The 20,726-nt window shown below is 55.6% G+C and overlaps 1 protein-coding gene across 5 annotated transcripts in view; it reads left to right on the forward strand.

The window, feature by feature from the left end:
• The window catches only part of LOC121668873 (ankyrin repeat and fibronectin type-III domain-containing protein 1-like), a 245,727-nt gene that overhangs the window by 72,879 nt on the left and 152,122 nt on the right, over positions 1-20,726 (forward strand). For all 5 annotated transcript variants that reach the window (XM_042037131.1, XM_042037133.1, XM_042037132.1 and 2 more), the window contains exons 2-3: positions 2,383-2,576; positions 8,574-8,791. In XM_042037131.1, the coding sequence (XP_041893065.1) occupies positions 2,504-2,576; positions 8,574-8,791 (291 nt within the window). In that variant the 5' untranslated portion in view covers positions 2,383-2,503. The remainder of the gene's footprint in view (positions 1-2,382; positions 2,577-8,573; positions 8,792-20,726) is intronic.

Genomic DNA, 20,726 nt, shown 5'->3' on the forward strand with positions numbered 1-20,726 from the left:
AAGGCCAGGTTGGACATTGGGGCTTGGAGCAGCCTGGGCCAGTGGAAGGTGTCCCTGCCCATGGCAGGGGGTGAAATGAGATGGGCTTTAAGGTCCCTCCCAACCCAAACCACCCTGGGATTCTGTGATGCTCCAGGACAGGTGGAGAATGCTGAGTCCAAGATAAGAGGGAGGGCAGTGAGGGGTGTGAAAACATCCATGGGGAAATGAAAGCTAATTTTGTGAGAGGAGACTGAAAAAACTTGTGTTAATCAGGCTTGAAAAATGCAGGCAGAAAGGGGCTGGGACTTCATTATAACGGCAATTAATCATGGGAGCAAACACCGTAGAGGGACGATAATTATTTAAGCGAAAGGTTAATATTGGCACTAGAACAAATGAGCATAAGCAGTGAAGAATTGAATTTGAGATGGAAATTTGAAGTATCTGTACCAATCATTATGAGATTTGCCCATGGCAGGGGCTTGGAATGTAATCTTTAAGGTCCTTTCTAACCCAAAGCATTCTGTGGTCCTACGATTTTGGAACAGCCCCTTGGGCTGTGTTGGGGAACTCATTCGGGCTCAGCTCTGGGTTCTGTGAAAGCAGGGGACAAGGGACAGCCTTGGGGTGACCCTCAGCACAGGACACCCCACTACAGTGCTGGGCTCTTGTAGATGCTGAAAAGGCTGGCAGAGAAATTTTCCTATATTTTACAGCTGCTTGTGAGAGTCTCCTTTCTCAGGCAAGCTAGCTGTCAACAGTGAAGAGGGTTTTGTAAACCAAGACTTTATCTCACAGGTGCAAACTTGTTATGCATAGTCTTGTTTTCCACACTGAAGAAAATATTTTGAAATAGGCATTGTAGCATTCAGCCACTCACTCTGGGAGGTGCATGGTGGATGGTATGTTACACCGCTTTTGCGAATAATGCTATATAAACGAGTCTGAAATGAATTAAATAATCCCACTTATCCTGGACTTGTGTGTCGTTCTTCGCGCCGTCCCTGCGGACAGCAGCGACAGGCTCTGCTCCTTTTTATTGCATTTCTGGGAGCCCTGGAGCATGGCCTGGGCCAGTGACATCCCTGAGGCAGGCACCTGAGGACCATGCCTTGGCTCTGGGTTGGAGCAGGAGGAGGGGGACCTGCTCCCCTGCCCCTGCAGGCCTGGGCTGCCTCTGGGCTTTGTAGAGAGGTGGCAGCGCGTGGTCATGCTGACACATGGATGGGTGTGGGTCCTGGCCACCCCTGCAGAGCTGGAGCCCCATCATCAAACTCGGTTGAGTTTGGACCTCGCAGAGACCTTGAGTTTATGTTCTACATGTTCTGTGGCACCCTGGGGACCTCTGCAGTCCCTGCTGTGTGAGTGTGGCTTTCTGGAGTCTGGGCCTTCCCTAGTACCTGTCCAGTGACCTGTTTTCTACCGCAAATCCCTTTCTGCTGTTGTGGATGATGTTTAATGGGGATTTCACTGTCTCAAAGGAAATTTTTATCCCTTCAGTCTTGAACCACCTGGTTTCTTTATTTGGTTAATTCAGATTATCTGGGAGTTTTGAGGTGGGCTGGGGGCTTGAATTCTTTTTGTGCTGGTTGTGCCTTGCAGCTCAAGATGCAAATCCTAATTACAGTGCCTGGCCAGGGGAGAAGGCTTCCCTGGCACAGCAGCAGCTTTACTAACAGAGGGTGCAGTGTGGTGCTGAGCCAGGTGTGCCCAGGTGGGCAAGAGGCCAGTGACACCTGGCTTGTACCAGCAGGCCCAGGGCAGTGACCATCCCCTGTGCTGGGCACTGCTGAGGCACCTCCAGTCCTGGGGTCAGTTCTGGGGTTCTCACAGCAAGAAAGACACTGAGGGAATGGAGCCTCTCCAGAGAAGGGAATGGAGCTGGGGAAGGGGCTGGAGCACCAGGAGCGGCTGAGGGAGCTGGAAAGGGGCTCAGCCTGGAGCAAAGGAGGCTCAGGGGGGACCTTGTGGCTCTGCACAAGTCCCTGACAGGAGGGGGCAGCCGGGGGGGTCGGGCTCTGCTGCCAGGGAACAGGACAAGGAGAAACAGCCTCAAGCTGTGCTGTTAGGGGAGGTTTAGATTGGATCTTGGGGAAAATTTCTTCATGGAGAAGGTGTTTGGGTATTGGAACAGGCTGCCCAGGGCAGTGGTAGAGTCACCATTCCTGGAAGTGTTGAAAAGACCTGTGGATGTGGCACTTAGGGACATGGTTTTGTGCTGGAGTAATGGCCGGACTTACTGATCTTAGAGGGCTTTTGCCCCACAGACCTGAACAATTCTGTGATTCCCTGAAGGGCGCTGTGCTCAGCCAGGGGCTGCGTGTGTGTCACGGCGGGGTCCTGGCCTGGGGAGCCCCTCCCGCCTGCTGACAGCCCGTGCCCTGCGTTCTGTCCCTGCAGGTCTCTGGACAGAAAGCTGCAGCGGCCGCTCCTGGGCAAGTCGCGGACGCTGCCCAGCATCCCGCAGTCGCCGGTGCTGAGCCGGCTGCCCCTGCTCGAGCCCGCAGCCTACAGGGACGAGATGCCGGAGCAGAAGCCCTACAAGAAGCACTCGGCCCCTGAGCACCAGAAAGGCTGCACGGTCCCGTCTGCCGGTGAGTGTCGGGGTGAGCACCCACCCCTCTGTGTCTACAGCACCCCAGCAAAGCTGTCCTGCTTCTCCAGGGGTGCAAGTCCAACTCCATCCTCTGCAGGGTTTCTTCTGCTCTCAAAACAGCCCTTCTTGGGGAACTTCTGGGGTTTTTGCCCCTGGTTGAGTCTTTCTTTAAGCTTGATATTTAAACCTTCCCGTCCTTCATATTATGCTGGTGAAAAAGAAGAGTTGGTTGTTGGAAGCCACCCAAGGTGGGGAGGTGATGCTCGGAGCCTTCTGCCTGTGGGTGCTGGGGTGAGATACCACCCTGGGGGCTCCTTGGCCAGTGCAACAGGCCCAGGTGCCTCTTTTCTATGTCACGAAGCAGCTTCAGGGCACTTGGAGCTGGTCTCTACCAGGAGCAGTGGCAGGAGCATCATCCCTGAGCTCTCCCCACAGCCCTGGCCTTGGAGATCTGCAAATGCTCCCAGCCTAGCACTGTGTGTTAGCCTTTGGGTCAGCCCTGAGGATTTTTATCCTGTTCTTCTACTCATGCTGATCCTGATGAAATACTAATGTGGCTGGGCCAGCTGCTCTGAGCAAGTTTATTGGCAAAGCTGCTGATGGCCAAAGCGTTTCAGTGCTTTTGGTGCCAGCAGAATCACACTGGGACTATAAAAGTGATGGGAAAGGGGATTATTAACACTGAAACAAAGATAAGGCCTGAAAGCCAGGGCTGACAGTCCGGTGCTGAATAAAATCCTTATGAAACAGCTCCCTTCGAACAGCACCCTTGGACTTTTTTGTCTTTATGGTTTTTTAAAATTATCCCTCTCACAGTCAGATCCCTATGTTGCCCAGCAGAGCAGCTGTCCAAACCCTGGATTAATTTTGATGCTTTGCAGGCTGCATTTCATTTCCTGGTGCTACTAATTCTCCCAAAAGTTGTGCACAGAGCGGATCTTTGCACATCGCTGAGCCCGTCCTGCCGCTCCCGGCGTGACAGAGCTCCTGGGTGTCCTGCAGCACCCGAGCCGCTGCTTCCACGTGTGGGACCTGCGGGTCTTCCTTCAGCCCATCCAATTGTTAGAGTGGGTCTTGGGATGGGAGGAAACCTGTGGGAAAGCTGTGTAGCCTCCACCACGAAGGACATGGCAGGCAGGGCTCCCTTGCACACCCACAGGTCCCCAGCTGGTCTGTTGGTGCTTCCAGGGAGCTGTGCTGGAGGTGAAGGGAGGTGGTGGGAGGCTGCTGTAAGACCGTGGGGTGATGGTGCAGGGTGAGTCAGACCCACTGCAAACACCTCATCTTCTGCTGCAGGCACCTGCTGTGCTGGGAGTGCAGCCAGGCTCGTGCTCCATGGAACAGCCATCCTGGAGCACATCCCGTGCGCTGTGGGAGTCAGGAGAGCTCTGAGTGCACATAGGAAGTGTTTAAGATCTTACTTCACTCATGGCTGGAAGGGTCTGAGGATGCCAAGAGGAGAAGGAGTAGGAAAACCCTTGGAGACTGGAAGGCTCCCTCCACAGCCAGAGCAGTGGATGAATGAGTGTGTTGTTTTCTGTCCAGATTCTCCCAGGTTCTTTTTCTGGCTCAGTTAGGAACTGCTAATTAGTTACTGATGAAGGCTATCAGGATGCTGTCCTGGAGGAAAAAAAGAAGAGATGGCACTGCTGGCAGGGTGGGATGTGTGGACAGCACGATGGGAGTGGAGCAGCACGTGGTGCTGCAGGTTAATGAGCCCTGGGATGCTGACGAGGAATGCAGGATTCCCATAAGGATTTGTGAATAAGAGCTGGGCTCCTGGGTATCAGGAGGGAGAGAAGTTGGGACAACTTGCCCAGAGCAGCTGGGGCTGCCCCTGGATCCCTGGCAGTGTCCAAGGCCAGGTTGGACAGGGCTTGGAGCAGCCTGGGACAGTGGAAGGTGTCCCTGCCCATGGCAGGGGTGGGATGAGATGAGCTTTAAGGTCCTTTCCAACCCAAACCATTCCATCATTCTCTAATAAGATCCTTTCCTTAAAGAAGTGGTGAATTTGCTGTGAGCAGGCACCAGCACTCCCCGTTCAAGGTGGGGGACACATGACCAAAACCAGCTCAGGAGGAGGCTCATGCACAGGGACATGGCAGGAGCAGGGCTGTCCATGGGAGATGTGATGAGCTCATCTTCAGGGAGAGTTCTCGGTTCTCTGGGGAGGAGCTGCACTCTGGCTCGCTGCTGTTTTGGGGGCCACGAGCAGAGGAATCACCAAGCAAGTTGGCAGAAGTGATTATCTTCATCATGGGTGAGATGTGACATCCTCATCTGACCACTGGGACGTGTTCCTCAGCCTTTTCCTTTGTGTCCCACTTGATGGGAGGTCACAGGAGGTTTTCCTGTGCACTGCTCCTCTGCAGGTCCTTGTGAGGACACCAAGGCACCTGGTGGGGAACTGGGGTCCTGAAGATGGGGAGAAGAGCTGGGCCTGTGGCTGCTGAGCCCCCCAGACCCCTTCTTTCCCTTCAAAACAACCTTCCACCTCATCCCATGAGCTCAGGAACTGGCTGGGCTGGTCAGCAGGTCTGGGTTTCCTGCTGGTCTGGTTTTGTTTTTCCCCTGCAGGTCACCCATGACAGTGCTGGTGTGGTCAGCTGGGACAGGCTATGAGCTCTTCCTCTCCATCCTATATCCTTCAACCCCTTGCTGGAGCTGCTCCAGGATTAACCCCAAATCCTTATGGCTACAAGCCCTGAATGTAGGGAGGGGAAACCGAGCACAAATGGAGCTTGATTGAACAGGGACAGTGCCTGCCCTGTCCAAGCCATTATCCCTTGGGTGTCACGCTGCACTCTGCCAGGAGGTCTCACACGTGCTGGTGGCACAGGGAAATGAGCTGCCTGTTGCTTCTCATCCCTTCTTCCCTGTGAAGATTTAGGAGTGCGACTGAGGAAAAGCTCTCCTTTGCTCCCTCTCCTCTTCCTTCTACAGCAGGCAGGGGCTTCTTCTCAGCCTTTGACCACCTGCAGCCCTCAGCTGCAGCCTGCACAGAAAGTCACTGCATGGTTCACAGGCCTGGTCCCTTGCAGTTCCCTCCTCTTGCACCTGGAAGGAGCAGAGCAGTCTGGAGCACTTCCCTGCCTCCAGTCTCCCTTGTCTGACAGGCAGCATGCAGAGCTCTTTGGGAACTGGCTCCATGCCCCGCTGTGGAGCTGGGAAGAAGCTAACTCGTAGCATGGTTGGGGTGAGTTTATTGGGAATTGTGCCTGTGGGAGGAAAAGAAAGAAGCCAGAAGGAAGCAGCTGGATTTGAGCTTAGACCAGGACCTGGAATTAATTTTTCTTCTACTTGCAGAGAGTGTACTGGAGAGGCAGCGGGTCTCTGTCCTTGCTGTCCCCTCCATCCTTGCGTCTCCTCCCCAACACTTCAAATTCAGAAAGGAGAAAGGCTTTGCAGGAATTGTTATTGTCAAGCCCAAGGAGATGGTCGGAAGGTCTTCCAGAGGTGCTGATGTTGAGGGCACAGCTCTGAGTGGCAGAGGGGTGAGCAGCTCCAAGACACAAGACCATGAGGATCGTTGGCCTCCGGTCTGTGGGCTTGCTCCCATCCCTGGCATTTCCTCTCCAGGTTGGGTGGGACCCTGAGCAACCTGATCTAGTGAGTACCATCCCTGCCTGTGGCAGGGGTTGGAATGGGATGAGCTTTTAGTTCCCTTCCAACCCAAACCAGTCTGTGATTCTCTGACTTCTTATCTTCCCCTTCTGACCATTCTGGGCTTGATCATTGATTTACTTGTTTGGTAGCAATGAGGACAAGCTCCTTCAGCAGGTAGAGAAGCTTTTTGGGGTAGACAAGGTCCAGGCTGCCTCCTGTGGTGTCTCCCTGTGCGCAGGGAGGAAGGACCCAGTTTGGTGAGGATCACCCCTTGGGCCGGCCAGGGAGCAGCTGCCTCTGGCGCAGCTCCTGGCCTGCGCTGGAGAACGCAGCTCCTGTAGACGAGACCAAAAGCAGCAAAATCCTTGGGGACCTGGGATCAGTGAGACCAGATGTGGCCCAGCTGCTCTGTGGGATTTGAAACCCAGCTCCTCGTCCTTGGGTGAGATGTCCTCCACAGAGAGGTGGGTACAGCGGGTGGGTCCTTTCCCTCATTCAGCACATGGCCTTGGCCCTCCCTTGCTCAGGGCAGCAGAGCAGTGGGGGCTGTGTTGGGTGAGCTGTGGGGCTGGGAGGGGACAGTCTCGAGGACATAGGGTGGCACAGGCAGTGGCTGGGCCAGCTCAGGTGAGCAGGGTGGCGGGTTCCTCCTCCCAGGCGTGATTTCCCTGCGTGTCCCCTGCGTCTCCTGGGTCGGTGTTTCCTGCCGCGCTCCAGAGCGATGCTATCTCCCAATGGCAGCCTGGATCTGCCTCCGATTGACGTGTTTGTGCATGGAATAATCACAGCTTTCAAACAGCGGTTCCTGTGTTGTGTGAGGTGACATTTGGAGAGCAGCAGCAGCAGCTTATTAAATTGAAAGTAGGGGAGGAAAAATCTACATGATGCTCAGAGTGCTGTGCTCTGGGTTGCCTCTTTCTTGGAATGGTTTGGGTTTGGGTTGGAAGGGACCTTCAAGATCATCCAGTGCCACCCCCTGCCACGGGCAGGGACACCTTCCACTGTCCCAGGCTGCTCCAAGTACCATCCAACCTGGCCTTGGACACTGCCAGGGATCCAGGGGCAGCCACAGCTGCTCTGGGCACCCTGTGCCAGGGCCTGCCCACCCTCCCAGGGAACAATTCCTTCCCAATATCCCATCCATCCCTGCCCTCTGGCAGTGTGTGTAGGTGGTTCCTCCGCTGGTGGCTTGTACTCCAGCCTGTGTCTCATCATATTCCATGTAAACCCCACAGCTTTGCTGGGTAAACTGGACTGCACTGCTGAATTGGGACTTAGGGCCATTATCCACTTTAAACCCCAGAAGTGTTTTGCTCCTCAGCCCTGGTGTAGTGGGATCATGGTTGTTCATGCCCAAAGGTGCTGGTTTTTTCAGAAGTGAGAGGTGAAGGATGTTGCATTGGTAAGAGGCTGCAGGAGGGGGAGAGCCTCTGAAGGCAGTCCTGTGAGATGCCCTTTTGGGCTAATAATTGAGCAGAGGCTTTTATTGATTGTTTGTCATGGCTTGAGCAATGATTTTGGCTGAGGGGAGGAGGCAGGGCAAGCTTCAGATGTAAAGAGGAGATTGGCAGCAAAAAGCAGGCGGCGTCCGAGCCGAAGGGAAAAGAGTGGAGCAGGGATGTTCTGGAAACATCTCCTGTTGTTTTGTTGTTTTTCCCTTTTGTTGCAATGAAATGTGGCCAGTGCTGCCCTGGGATCACCAGCCCTGCCCAGTGCCAACTGTCCTCTGCCACTGCCACTGCTGTCACAGTGCCAGTGAGGTTTGTCCCCAGGGCTCTCAGCCCTGCACTGCTGCATCCTGTTGCTGCTGGCGACGGGCAGGTGGAGAAGGGAGGTCTGGCTTCTGTCCTTCATGGCACTGTTGATTTGCTCCTGGCTGTGCCAGAAAGGGTTTTGGTTTTTTTTCTCCTGGAGGAGATGGCAGTAAATCCTTTTGTAATTTGTAACACTTGTGATACCTCATTTTTCCCGTTCACAAAGCAAGACTTCAAGGCCAGGTTGGACAGGGCTTGGAACACCCTGATGAAGCGGAAGGTGTCCCTGCCCATGGCAGGAGGTTGGAATGAGATGAGCTTTAAGCTTCCTTCCAACAAAAAGCATTCCATGGTTCTAACTGTATTTGGCTGATTCCTGCCTGGAAGATGGTGGGGGCTGTGGGTGCCTGGGGCAGGCAGGGTGGGAGCAGGGGCTGGTGCCTGGGGCAGGGGTTACGTGGGGATTTGCGGGAGGGACATGCCCTCTGAGTGAGTTCCCAGCACCTGTACCCCACAGCTATGAGATGGGCAGAGGGGGTCCAGGATGCCCACTGAGCATCCCCAGAGCTGGGCTTGAGGGGTAGGACGTGTCTGGGTCGTGCTCTGACGGGGAGGCATCTCCTTCTCCTCCGCAGGGGAGGCCTGGCGGCTGGAGGATGACTGCTCGGAGCCCCCCAGGGCCCCCCAGCTCGGCACGGCGGTGCAGGACGCCCCGTTCAGCTACTTCCGCACCCGCTCCTTCTACATGAGGAAGAGCCTGTCCGTGGACAACCACCTGGGCTCCCTGAGCTACGCCGTGCACCCGGCCGAGAGCAAGGCCGAGCGCGTCAGGACCAAGCTGCGGCGGCAGTTCGTGAGTATCGGCCTCTGGCCCCACACGTTCACACACACGTGGCTTCCCAAAAACACCGACATCTTGGAGAGCTATTTTTGTACCCAACATTAGCAAAACAACAGAAAGAGAGGCTGCTCCAGCGTGGTGGAGCAAGTGGTGGCTGCAGCTCGGCTTTGCCCAGCCTGTGACAGAGCCCCTCTGCTGGGGGGTCCTGTCCCCCCGGCTCCCAATGGGTCCCCACTGGCTCAGGTGCTCAGCCAGGTGGAGTGTGGGATGAGGGCCTGGACTCTGGGCACTGCTGTCCAAAGCATGGAACAATGCTGAAAGTAGGAAATGAGTTTTCCTGTCCTCAGCCTCGTGTCCATGAGGAACTGCACCTTCCCAAAGGTTTGCCCGGGGCCAGCAGTGTCCCTGGGGCAGCTCAGACCTTCCTGGCCCTGGGGAGCTCCTGGTGGCAGGACAGCAGGGACATGGCAGGGCTGCACCGCAGCTGTGCGAGCCTCTGATCAATGTTTAATGGGCTCTGCCTCTTCTCTTTTGCAGAGACACCCAACCCCGGGGTTCGGATCTCCTTCCCCCACCTTGTTACCGGCTCGGGGTTGTAATGAGGGCTCAGGTGTCGAGGTGATGAGGAGCACTCGGTGTTGATTGGCAGTGGCTGAGAGATCCGGTACAATGGGAACGGAGCAGGGAAAGGGCTGAGGCAGCACAGCTCGCCCTGCCCGGGCTGGGCACAGACACATCTGCTGGGACCCTGCAGTCGCCGCCTTCCTCTGCCCCACAAGAAGGGCTGGTCACTCTGGGCTCGCCCGCACCGGGGTTTCTCCTGGTGTGCCTGGGCAGTGTCCCAGCTGGGCAGGGAGGGGCTGGGGGCTCACCCTCCCTGCTCGTGCCCGCACTGTTGGATGCAGCTGCCGCGTTTGCCCGCGGGAGGACAGCCCTGGTCTCGCAGCGTGCCAGGGGCAGCAGTGGGTGCCGTGGGCGAGTCTCTGGGAGCTGGTCACTGTCCCAGCACTGCCAGTGAACCTTCTCTGTGGGAGCTGCTGCCTTGGGCTCAGAAAGCGCTCAAAAGCTCAGGGATGGAGATGAGCCCAAGCAGGATGGGGCACCTGATGAGCGGCTGAAAGATGTTGGAGGTGTTTAAGATGAGGCGGCCCTGCTGTGGGGTAAGGAATTGTCTGCTTTTTCTCTCTGCCTGGATCTGTGGCTCCAAGCTGTGTGCAGGAGGGCACTGAGATGTTGGGAACCGTTGTCTTTCAGGGATGTTTTTCCAGTGTCTCTGTGGGAGCTGTTCCCCAGAGCCTCCCTGCTGCAGTGGACATGGGCACAAAAGGTGTGGAAGCACTTGGGTTTTAAGCACAGTGTCCTGGTACCTGCAGAGAACTGCGTTCTGCCCTTCCTGTGGGGCAGCCCCCTGTCCCTCCCTGCTTGGTGCCAGCACCTCTCTGTGCTGTCTGTGCCCAGTTTGATTTGGCCTTTGACTTCCTCAGGTTTTGGGGACCTTTGGCTTTCCGTGGTGTACCCACAGAGCTGACTGTCAAGGAACAGAGCAGGTTTTTTGTAGGGTGTCGGTTTTTTCCTTGCTAAATCATTCCTGGTTTGTTCCAACGGGTAAAAGTTGTTGCTGTAGACTCAGCCATGGGCTCTGACCTTGTGAGACCTGCTGAGAAAAGCAGACTCGCCCTACTGGGAAAGGGCTTCCAGAGGGCCCTTCAGCAGAGGCAGAAAGTGTGGAGGAAGGTGACCTGGCAGCACTTGGCTGAGGCTTGGACCAGTACAGGACCAGCATTCCTGACTGGTTTGTAAGTTCAAAGTACAGATCCTGCCAAGCTGGGGAAATTATTTCCAAGAACAGTTCTGGGCTCTGTGTCCTCCCAAGGCTGGGGTAGTTAATTTCCATCTCTGTGCTGGAGGTGTTGCAGCTTCCCCTGGGCTCGTGTTGTGCTCCGGCCCTGTGTGACACCGGCTCTGCCCAGCCCTGGCTGGGGGAGGAATCGCTGCCAGGTGGGATCTGCTCTCCTCATGCACGGCGCAGCATGTACAGGAGAGAGCATGCTTTGCCTTATCACAGTGGCTCATGTTTTAGGGAAGTCCATGTTTGAAGCCAGATTCATTTTTCTGGGCTGTTGCACTTCCCCAGCCTGTGATGTTGATTTCTGGCTTTCCTCTTTGCATGCTGACAGTCTGAGCCACCTTTGCTGTGTGATGCACCTGCTTGGCTTGGTTTTAAATTTCCCCAAAACCAGAATTTTGGGAATTGCTGAGAGAGGGGAGAGGCTCTTGAGGCTTTGGGTGGGACCCTACCGTGGCAGGGGGGATGGTGACGGGCCAGAGCTGTTGCCCACATGCCGCCAGTGCCGTGTGGCCACCTCACATCCATGTGATCAGGTGCTGCCTGATGAAGGCTTCGTGCTGGTCATGGACACCTGAGCTTGTCCAAAGGAGAATTTGCTATAATTTATGTGAAAACACTGGAGCCTGGCTTCCCTGCTCCCCTGGCTGTGACATGCTGGATGCTGCTGGGGCTGCTGAGGCATCTCTTAGTGCAGAGGGAGCAGCTGCAAATCCTGCCTGGCCCCACTCTGGGAGCAGCCCCTCTCCCCGTGCCTGCCAGAGGCCAGCACACCTGCCTTCCTCCCAGAGCTCTGGGGAGGGTGGCATTTCTCCAGCCATGTTGCTGGTGGCATGTGTCTGCTGGGTGATGGATCTGCACGTACAGATTACTGGAATTTGCATAATCTGAATTTTAAATGAATTCCAATTTTTGTGATTGTCAGAACAAGTTTTCTTTCTAATAAGCCTTTCCTTTTAACTCCTCCAAGGCCTGTAGTGCTGTCAGCACTCCTGCCTCGGAGACAGGGGAGCGGCTGATTGCTTTTGACATCTGTCTCTCACTCAGATCCCCTGCCTTGTCCCGGTCACTCCAGCTGTGACAGAGACAACGACCATGGCCAGGCTGGGACTGTGCTCTGAGACCTCAGGCATGTTGTTTAGGGTCACTCGGGGATGGCCAAGGGACTGTTTGGGTTTTGTGCCCAGCTGGCTCCTGATGAGAGCAGCAGGAGCAGGGATGGGACCTTCTGCAGTGTCCCTTGCTGGGGGGAGGAGAAGAGAGACATGGCTGAGTTACAGACTGTGCTGATCTCCTTGTCTTCACAGGAAAACTGGTCGTTAAAGGCAGAATTAACCCTGTTAAGCTCAGCATTAGCCTTATGGAGCATTAAAAGAGGTCACCAGGGCTGAGTCACTCTCCGTGGTGGCTGCTGGGACAGTCAGTGCAGATTGCAGCAGGGCTCTGAGGGACTTGTGCTCTTCCCTTTTCCCCATGGGAATTGGAAGTTCTCTGTGTCTAGGCCAGTCGTTCCGGCATTGCCCACTCACTCACTTTGTGATGTTATGGCACGGATCCTGCTGCCTCTGGAAGAGCCAGCAATGCCCAGGGTCCCACATGCTGACCCAGCTTGGTTTGAGCTCTCTCCGCTGACCCCTCTGCTGCTCTGATATGATGTGCTGCTCTCTGAGCAAGGAGTCACCCGGTTTGTGCAGTGGAGGTGGGGGAGAGCATTGCCGTGGCATCCCTGGTGCTGCCCCAGCTGCCCTCACTCTTCTGCTTGCTGTAGTTCCTGCAGGTTTCAAGTAGGTGACTCGAGGTTGTGTTGCTTTCCTGCCTCTGCACTAATTAATTTTACTCTGTACTCTCATGCACTAATTTATTTTTAAATTATTATTATTTGTGCATGGTATTTTTCCAGGCAGCGATTCTGATATGAAATGTCTGTGCCCTGCAGGAAACTCTTAGACTCTGTTTGTCTTGGGAGTTCTACAGATGAGTTGAGCAGAGGAAACCCCTGCCTGACAAAGCGATGATGACAGAGACAAGGTGAATTGGGATAGCAGGGCCTGGCAAGGGAGGCAGTGAGGGGGGGAACTCACTGTGTGGCAGAGACCGGGTCACACCTGGTGCTCACTGGAGCCACTGACAGCACCTGGGCTGGCACAGCTGACAGGTACCTGTCCAGGTTTTCCTATTCCAGTGAACAACGATCAGCCCAGGAATGCCTCCTGTCCCTGGTGGTCATGGCACTGATGTTGGGGAGTGCAGAAACTGCCTCACCCCAGAGCAGCACCAGTCCATGGGGTGTGATTATCCCGGTCTGGGTTTCGGGTGCCAGGTGAGCTGGAGACTAAGTAGGACCTTGGCAGAGCCCATCTGTGCATTATCCCAGTGGTTTGGTCTCGTTCCCAAGTGAGCAGGGACCTCCCAGGTCTGCTGGCTGCAGACAAAATCAATTGTCTCCTGCATGCAGCCGGTGCTGGAGGCTCTGGTGTGATGCTTGTGGTGAGGTCATCGGGGTCATGCTGACCCTGCCATGATCCCACTGGTGCCAGTGAAATCCCCCTCTCTCCTTGCTGCTGGGACTTCTCTTCTTGTTGTATTTTATTGCTATGAGCCACATGCTCCCATACCTGAATTCAGAAAGGATCAGCAAACACACAGAAGATTCCTGGCTGTGCCTGTAATTCAGTGTGATAAAAATAAATAAATATATAAAAATAGAATCATAAAATCCCTGGAGGGTTTGGTTTGGAAAGAGCCCTAGAAACTGTCTCATCCCACCCCCTGCCATGGCAGGGACACCTTCCACTAGCCCAGGTTGCTCCAAGCCCCATCCAAGCTGGCCTGGGACACTTCCAGGGATCCAGGGGCAGCCACAGCTGCTCTGGGTTGAATAAATGACCATGTGAAAGGCAGGTCAGCCGTGCTTGGTGAGGAGGTGGAGCAGAGTGATGAGAGTCATCCTGGACCTCCACACACTCTGCCTCAGCTCCTGGAGCAGTGGCAGTGACTGCCTGAGGGAGGTAATTGCAAAGGCAGCTGATGTTTGAGCTCCTCCCCACACTGCTCACTTGCCGGCTGTTGTTCTCCGAGTATTTACCAGAAAAACCCAAACCTGATAAATAACGTGTTGTTGGAGCCAGAGAGCAACTCATTCCCTGGAGGGCAGTCCCTGGGAGCTGGGAGGAGGCTCCCTGTGAATCACCCCACTTTGCAAATTAGTGTGGGAGTCAACAGGCACAGCAAAGCTCAAAACCAGAATATACCCGGCTTATTTCTCTGGTGAACGTGGTTTTATTTACAACAGCAGCTGGTGACGTCCCAGCTGGTGCTTTGTGGTGCCTCTAGTAAAGCAGGGATGGCTTGGGAAGAGCACAGCGTCTGTGGGACTGCTCTCAGCATTCCCACACAAAGGCAGATGTCTCCTGTGGGAGGAATTAGGAAGTAGAGGAGCAGTTTGCAGGGAATGCTGCAGGCCAGGCTGGTAGAGAGGAGGTTCTGGTGGGGGTGGGGACAGTGTGAGACATCCCACTTTGTCAAAGCCAGGCTGGGACCAGGTGTCTGTGACAAACACTGTGAGCTGGGGTGGGTGAGGCCTCTCCTGTTCGCTGTGAGCAAGGAGGTGGGCCCAGTGCTGGGAAGGTTCAGGGCACAGGGATCTAAAATTAACACACAGAAGATGTGGGATGCTAAGCTTGAAACTGGAAGGGGTTTATTGCTGAGGACCAGACTCTGGGTTTGATTTCAGTGCTGCTGTTGCAGGGTGGGTACTAGTGAGACCAGTGTGTTATTTCCCAAGAAAATATGCAGGCTGGCTTTAGTCCTAACCTGGGCCTTTCCAAATATCTTATGCAAACTCCCATGAAATAATCTCTAGATTCAAAATAGGACAACCACAGTGAGAAACCACCGAGCTCTCCCTGCAAACCCGCAGTGTTTGCTCCCTCTGCTGGCTTCGCTCTGGGGAGGAGAGCCTGCATCCACCTGCCAAGGGTTGGGAATGCTGCGGAGCATGGAGCTGGCTTGGGAGGTGGTGGAGGGAGCATCTCACAGGCTGGCAAGAGAGAAGAGCAGCAGCTTCAACCAGCCCCAGTGCAACGTCCTGCACCCAGGTCAGGGCAATCCCAAGCACAAGAGCAGATTGGGCAGGGAATGGATCAAGAGAAGTCCTGAGTAGGACTTAGAGGTGTTGGTGGATGAGGGTTGGACATGTCCCGGTTGTGAGCACCCAGAGCCCCCCTGTGCTGGGCTGAGCCCCCGTGTGGGCAGCAGGGGTGGGGGGGGATTCTGCCCCCTCAGGTGAGACCCCACCTGCAGAGCTGCCCCAGCCCTGGGGCCAACAGCAGAGGGACGTGGAGCTGCTGGAGAGAGTCCAGAGGAGGCCATGGAGATGCCCCAAGGGCTGGAGCCCCTCTGCTCTGGAGCCAGGCTGGGAGAGCTGGGGGTGCTCACCTGGAGAACAGAAGGCTCCAGGGACACCTCAGAGCCCCTTGCAGGGCCTAAAGGGGCTCCAGGAGAGCTGCAGAGGGACTGGGGACAAGGCATGGAGGGACAGGACACAGGGAATGGCTTCCCACTGCCAGAGGGCAGGGCTGGATGGGATCTTGGGCAGGAATTGTTCCCTGGGAGGGTGGGCAGGCCCTGGCCCAGGGTGCCCAGAGCAGCTGGGGCTGCCCCTGGATTCCTGGCAGTGTCCAAGGCCAGGCTGGACATTGGGGCTTGGAGCAGGCTGGGACAGTGGAAGGTGTCCCTGCCATGGCAGGGGGTGCGATGAGTTTTAACATTCCTTCCAATCCAGTCCGTTCTATGATGCTATGAAGTTTCCAGCCTCTGATGCGTTACCGTTGATATTTCTGCACAAGGAACATCAAATGCTCAGCGAGCAGCAGGGCTGAGGAGGAGGAGAGCAGAGTCGTTTGCCAACTTCCAATTTTACTCTGCTTCTACAAGCGAGACTCACCAAAAATGTGCACTGTGTCCTTTGGTATGTGAAGTTTGTGTGAAAAAAGAAAATAACCACAGTGATTTCAAATAAGGGAGACACTATTTTGTGAGCTGGAGTATTCCTCCTCCTTGGCAGGACTGGAGTCTCACGTGAAACTCAAAAGATTTTTTGGGTTGGTGCTGCAGCCCTGTCTGGGTTCTTGGCAGTGCAGGGTGGGCTGGGGATGCTTTGGGCTGCAGCCAGCAATGGTCCCCCTGCCTGGGAACCAAACGCTTTTGGATGGCTCCATCCTGCTGAGCTGAGGCACAACCCAGATCAGTGTCTGGTTGGTGTGAGGGGGTGCTTCAGCTTCTCCACCTGCCTTTGGCTGCTTGTCCCCTCCCAGCAGCTGGCTGTGATGGTGACAATGGCCACAAGTCTGCTGCCCAGGCCCTTCCTGGCCTCGACATCCAGCCAGAGAGGTCCTGGAAGTTGCAAACTCTGGTGGGTCTTTTCACCCCCATTTCTCTTTCTTCTGGGGTTTGCCAGCAAGAATGGCTTTGTGATGGTAGGCCCCTGGATCCAGCCTGGTCACTGGTCACACCAGGTGTACTAAATCCCATCCTCTGCTGCACATGGGGCCTTTTAGTCCACCCACAGACCTTCCTTGTGTTTCCCTGGGAGATCGGTTCCTCTTCTCTTCCTCTCGAGCCCATTGCAGTTGTTTCCCAGGTCTCAGAAAGCAAATCTGGCTGTTGTAGTGTGTCCCCTTACAGCTCAGACCCACAGTGTGCAGCTTTTTTGGTCCTCTTGGTGTGAGGGAGACTGGTGCCCCAGGTTTATGAGCAAAGGGTGCAATCCCCAAATGCCTTTCCTGAGCAACTGGAGCGTGCCAGCCAAGGAACTACTTTGCCAACCTGAGATTTAAATCCTTCAGAGCACTTTCCCTACAAGCACATTCCTGCAGGAAGGTGCTTGTACCTGATTAAGCCCTTTGGGACACGGCTGTGGCTTCCTAGAGGCTCAAGTGGATTCAGCTGCAGGGCTGGGAGCACTTGAGTGCAGTGGCTGTGTGGAGGTGGCACTTTGCGTGTGCCGGATGCCATCAGCTGCTGCTGCTGCGGAGCCTCTCCGGGTGCAGTCTGCCTGGGACGCGCTGGGTCAATCCCCAGGCAGTTTTTCCTTTAAGAACCGCGGAGCTCGGAGCTGCTGGGCAGTGCTGGAGCGTGGCTGCAGTAGCAGCTGTGTGCTGCAAGAGGTCTCTGCAGCACCGCTCTTCAGGCACCCACCCCGAGCTGCCCCTTCCCTTCCCTTCCCTTCCCTTCCCTTCCCTTCCTTTCCCCCCTCTGTGTTTTACCTACCCCTGCTCTCACTACAGAGCTCTGAGTTCTCAACCTCTGAATCACAGAATCCCAGGGTGGTTTGGGTTGGAAGGGACCTTAAAGCCCATCCCATCCCACCCCTGCCATGGGCAGGGACACCTTCCACTGTCCCAGGCTGCTCCAAGCCCCAATGTCCAACCTGGCCTTGGGCACTGCCAGGGATCCAGGGGCAGCCACAGCTGCTCTGGGCACCCTGGGCCAGGGCCTGCCCACCCTCCCAGGGAACAATTCCTGCCCAATATCCCATCTATCCCTGCCCTGTCAGTGGGAAGCCATTCCCCCTTGGCCTGTCACTCCAAGTCCTTGTCCCCAGTCCCTCTCCAGCTCTCTTGTCCCTCACAATTTCCCCTTTCCTTATGCCTGGGAGTCTGCAGGAAACTCCCAAAGCTCCCCACAGCACTGGGGGGTCCCTGTGTCAGCACCCAGCACCCACATCTGACTGTCCGTCATTAGTGAGCACTGTCAGGACTCCATGCTCTCCCTGCACATGGAGCCAAGGCTCAGCTCTTTGCTGCTGCCCACTCTCCAGTGTGACCTGTGACCAGGGTGAATGGGGGACATGGCGCTGGTGCTCCCAGAGCGTGCTTGTCCTGCTGCAGGTCCCAGCACCTCATGCAGGGTTTGCTGCCAGCTGGGTGCTGCTGATCTCAGCTGGGGCAGGAGGGACTTTGGGGGGATGTTGTCATCTGTCTCCTTTCCCCTTTGTTGTGCGGTGCCCACGCTGGCACACGGGAACGCATGGGCACCATGAGCCTGTTGGGGCACACACTGGAGCTGGTTCAGCCCCTTGGGGAAGGCCGACAGAGGAAGGTCTGGTGGGGACTGGGGATGGGGAGAGTTCTCTGCCATCCCAGGGGCCCTGGCAGGCTCCCCAGAGCTTCTCGCCCTCTCCAGGAGGCTGTGGGGAAGCCTGACACTTCCCGAGGAGCACGGCGAGGCAGAGGTTCGGGAAGGAGCTGGCAGCGATCTCAAAGGGGACATTAAGGTTGGAGATTAAGTGGAGCATTTCCGGTGGGAACAGGCTGATGTCTGGGCTCGGGTGTCACCTGGCTTTGACTGCAGCAACAGCCCTGTTGCACTTGGGAAGGATGGAAAAAGAAAGGATCCTGAAACCTAAGAGCTGTGTTGCTATTTGCTTTGGTTCTGGTTTTACTCCAGGAATAGAAACAAAGACGATGGATTTGCATCACCAGGAGCAACTTGAGGAGGGAGGAGTAAGCGATGGGACCTCATTAGTGACAGGAATGTGCTGGCAAGAGGAGGGCCCTGGTGACAGGGAGGCGGTTTGACCTGGGGGTTCCTATTAGCATTTTGTTCATCTGACTTGTGTTTTATTTTTTAATGATGAGATGGTGAGGTTCAGCAACTGAGCCTTATCTCTGTAAGGGAGCGCTTGCAGAGGCAGAGGGTGCCCAGGCTGCTGCACAGAGGAAGGTGCCTTTGGAGGTGCCCCACTTGCATAATTGGGTCTTGATCTCCTGGAAAGAAAAGGAGATTTATCTCTCTCTGCACTGACTGTTCACATGTCACATGTAAAGCTGTTTTTCCTCCTTCCTGCTGCTGCAGTCACACCTCCAGTCTGAGCCCAGTCCCACCAGAGGACTGAGAACAGCCACACTGGGGTGGTAGAAGGGCTGCTGTGAGACCCTCAGACCCTCACCCTGGGGGAGGGAAGGGTGGGATGGGATGGATGCTTTGTCTGTGGAGCTCTTGGCACCCTTTAATAGCAAGGGGAGTGTTTGTTGCCAGCCCGCTGAACCTGTCCTCCCGGAAGCCTCCAGGCAGCCCAGAAGAATGGGACCCAGCACCCAGGAGCAACTGGCAGGGGAGCAGGAAGGCAGAATGATGTTTTTGCAGGAGAGAATTGCCCTGTTTCTTTGGCTGTTACAGAGGTGACTTTCGAAGGTAGAGAGGAGCTTTTCGGAGATGTCCAGCTATCAGCATGACAGCATTCAACGTCTGGATGTCCCTGTTCCCTGACAGCAGAAATGTCCAGCATTGTGATAAGTTTCAGCACTTCAGGACACTTTGAGGGAAGCAGGATGAAACTGCTGTCCTGGAATGACCCAACATGCTCCCAGTGCCCCTGTGGGGTGGTGGGGTCCTGGAAAGACCCCAGTTTCAACTTGGGGCGTTGGGGTCTTGACAGTCTTGTCCAGGCCCCTGTTAGCTCGTGGGGAGGAGAGGGAGAAAACTGATTACTGGAGCAGATCGGGGATGGAGCTTCATGTCAGGAAGCTGCAGGGGACATTGATAGGTCCCTGCTGGACCTGGGCCCTGGTTCAACCCCTGCTGCCTTCCCCCCTGGCAGTCACTGGTGCACGGGGAGGAAGAGCCACGCTCTGGGCTGTGGTACCTGGGCTGGGAGGGAGCTCGTGCCCACTCTGGTTGGGGTTTGTGCTGCTGCCCCTCTGGGGGGGTCATTCCCTTTCAATAATTGGCCTCTGCATCTTTGTGGATGGGTTTCTCTTTCAGGCTTGAAAGTCAGCAGGAAATGCAACCTATAGCTCTGCTGACCATCTGGGTTTTGGCCAGATGACCATTCAGTGGTTGGTGCTTGTGGCCACCAGGTACCTCTGGTGACATCTGTGGCATTGGCTCTGCAGCAATGTGTTGTACAGTGGGTGGTAGGAGGGAGCATTGGCTGCCCCAGAAGTAGGGAAAACAGAGCCTTAGTGCCTGCTGCTGGCCTGGGAGGGGGTTTGTTCTGACTGCAGCTCTTTGCTTGCTGGGAAAAGGCACCAAGTCCTTTGCGCTGGGATTGAGCCTCGTGATGCTCCAGAAGGAGCACACAATGCACAGTTTCCTGGGAGCCTTTCTGTTGTTGAGCCCGTGGGGAGGATTTGGGCAGGAAGCAGGAGGTGTGCTGGAGAGTTCCAGTGGGCTTCAGGTGAATGCAGCCTTCCCCCCAGAGCCCTGGCTGGTCTGGGGTTCTGGTGTGCTCTTACCAAGAGCCTCAGGGTGATGTTTTGTTCATCTCACTTCTGGAGAGCACTGAACAGGCTGCCCAGAGAGTTTGTGGAGTCTCCCTCGCTGGGGATATTCAAAGCCCACCTGGACACAATCCTGTGCCATGTGCTCTGGGATCACCCTGCTTGAGCAGGGAGGTGGGACCAGATGACCCCTCCAGTGGTCCTTCCAACCTGAACTGTTCTGGAATTCTGTGACCATATTGGTGGTCTGATCCTGCTTTCCCAAGCTTTCTGCATGGAGCCTGTGAGGAGGCACCTTCTCAGGGAGGTACAGCCCTTCTGCCATCCTTCATCTTCTTCCTGAGATGGCACCGCCACCAGAGAGCCTTTGGATGTGATTATGCATTGCCTGGAATATCAGCAAAGCTGCTTTGGCACCTGGGAAGCCAAGTGGGCACCCTGCAAACCTTCAACTTGAGTGTCACTGTGAGTTAATAACTGCACATTGCCTCTCTGAGTCCTACAGGACACGTGGAGCTGGAGCAGCTGAGCACAGCGTGACCACAGCTCTGTCAGCTGGGCACGTTCTCCTGGAGGTGTTCAACCAACCAAACAAACTGGGTCTGATTCCCGACACGTTCAGCAGATCAGAGTGTTTTCCTTACCTACCGTGGCCACGGGCATCCACAGATGATGGCACTGAGCTCTGCGGCTGTGGTGTCTGTCCTCCTCCTGGGGGGTGTCTGTCCTTCTGAGTGGTGTCTGTCCTCCCTCTGGGGGTGTCTGTCCTCCCTCTGGGGGTGTCCGTCCTCCTTCTGAGTGGTGTCTGTCCTCCCTCTGGGGGTGTCCGTCCTCCTTCTGAGTGCTGTCTGTCCTCCCTCTGGGGGGGATGTCTGTC

Source organism: Corvus kubaryi, unplaced genomic scaffold, assembly GCF_017639235.1.
Source record: "Corvus kubaryi isolate FWS band 111438036 unplaced genomic scaffold, C.kubaryi_AGA036_p1.0 37387, whole genome shotgun sequence".
In the NCBI taxonomy this organism is placed as follows: Eukaryota; Metazoa; Chordata; class Aves; order Passeriformes; family Corvidae; genus Corvus; species Corvus kubaryi.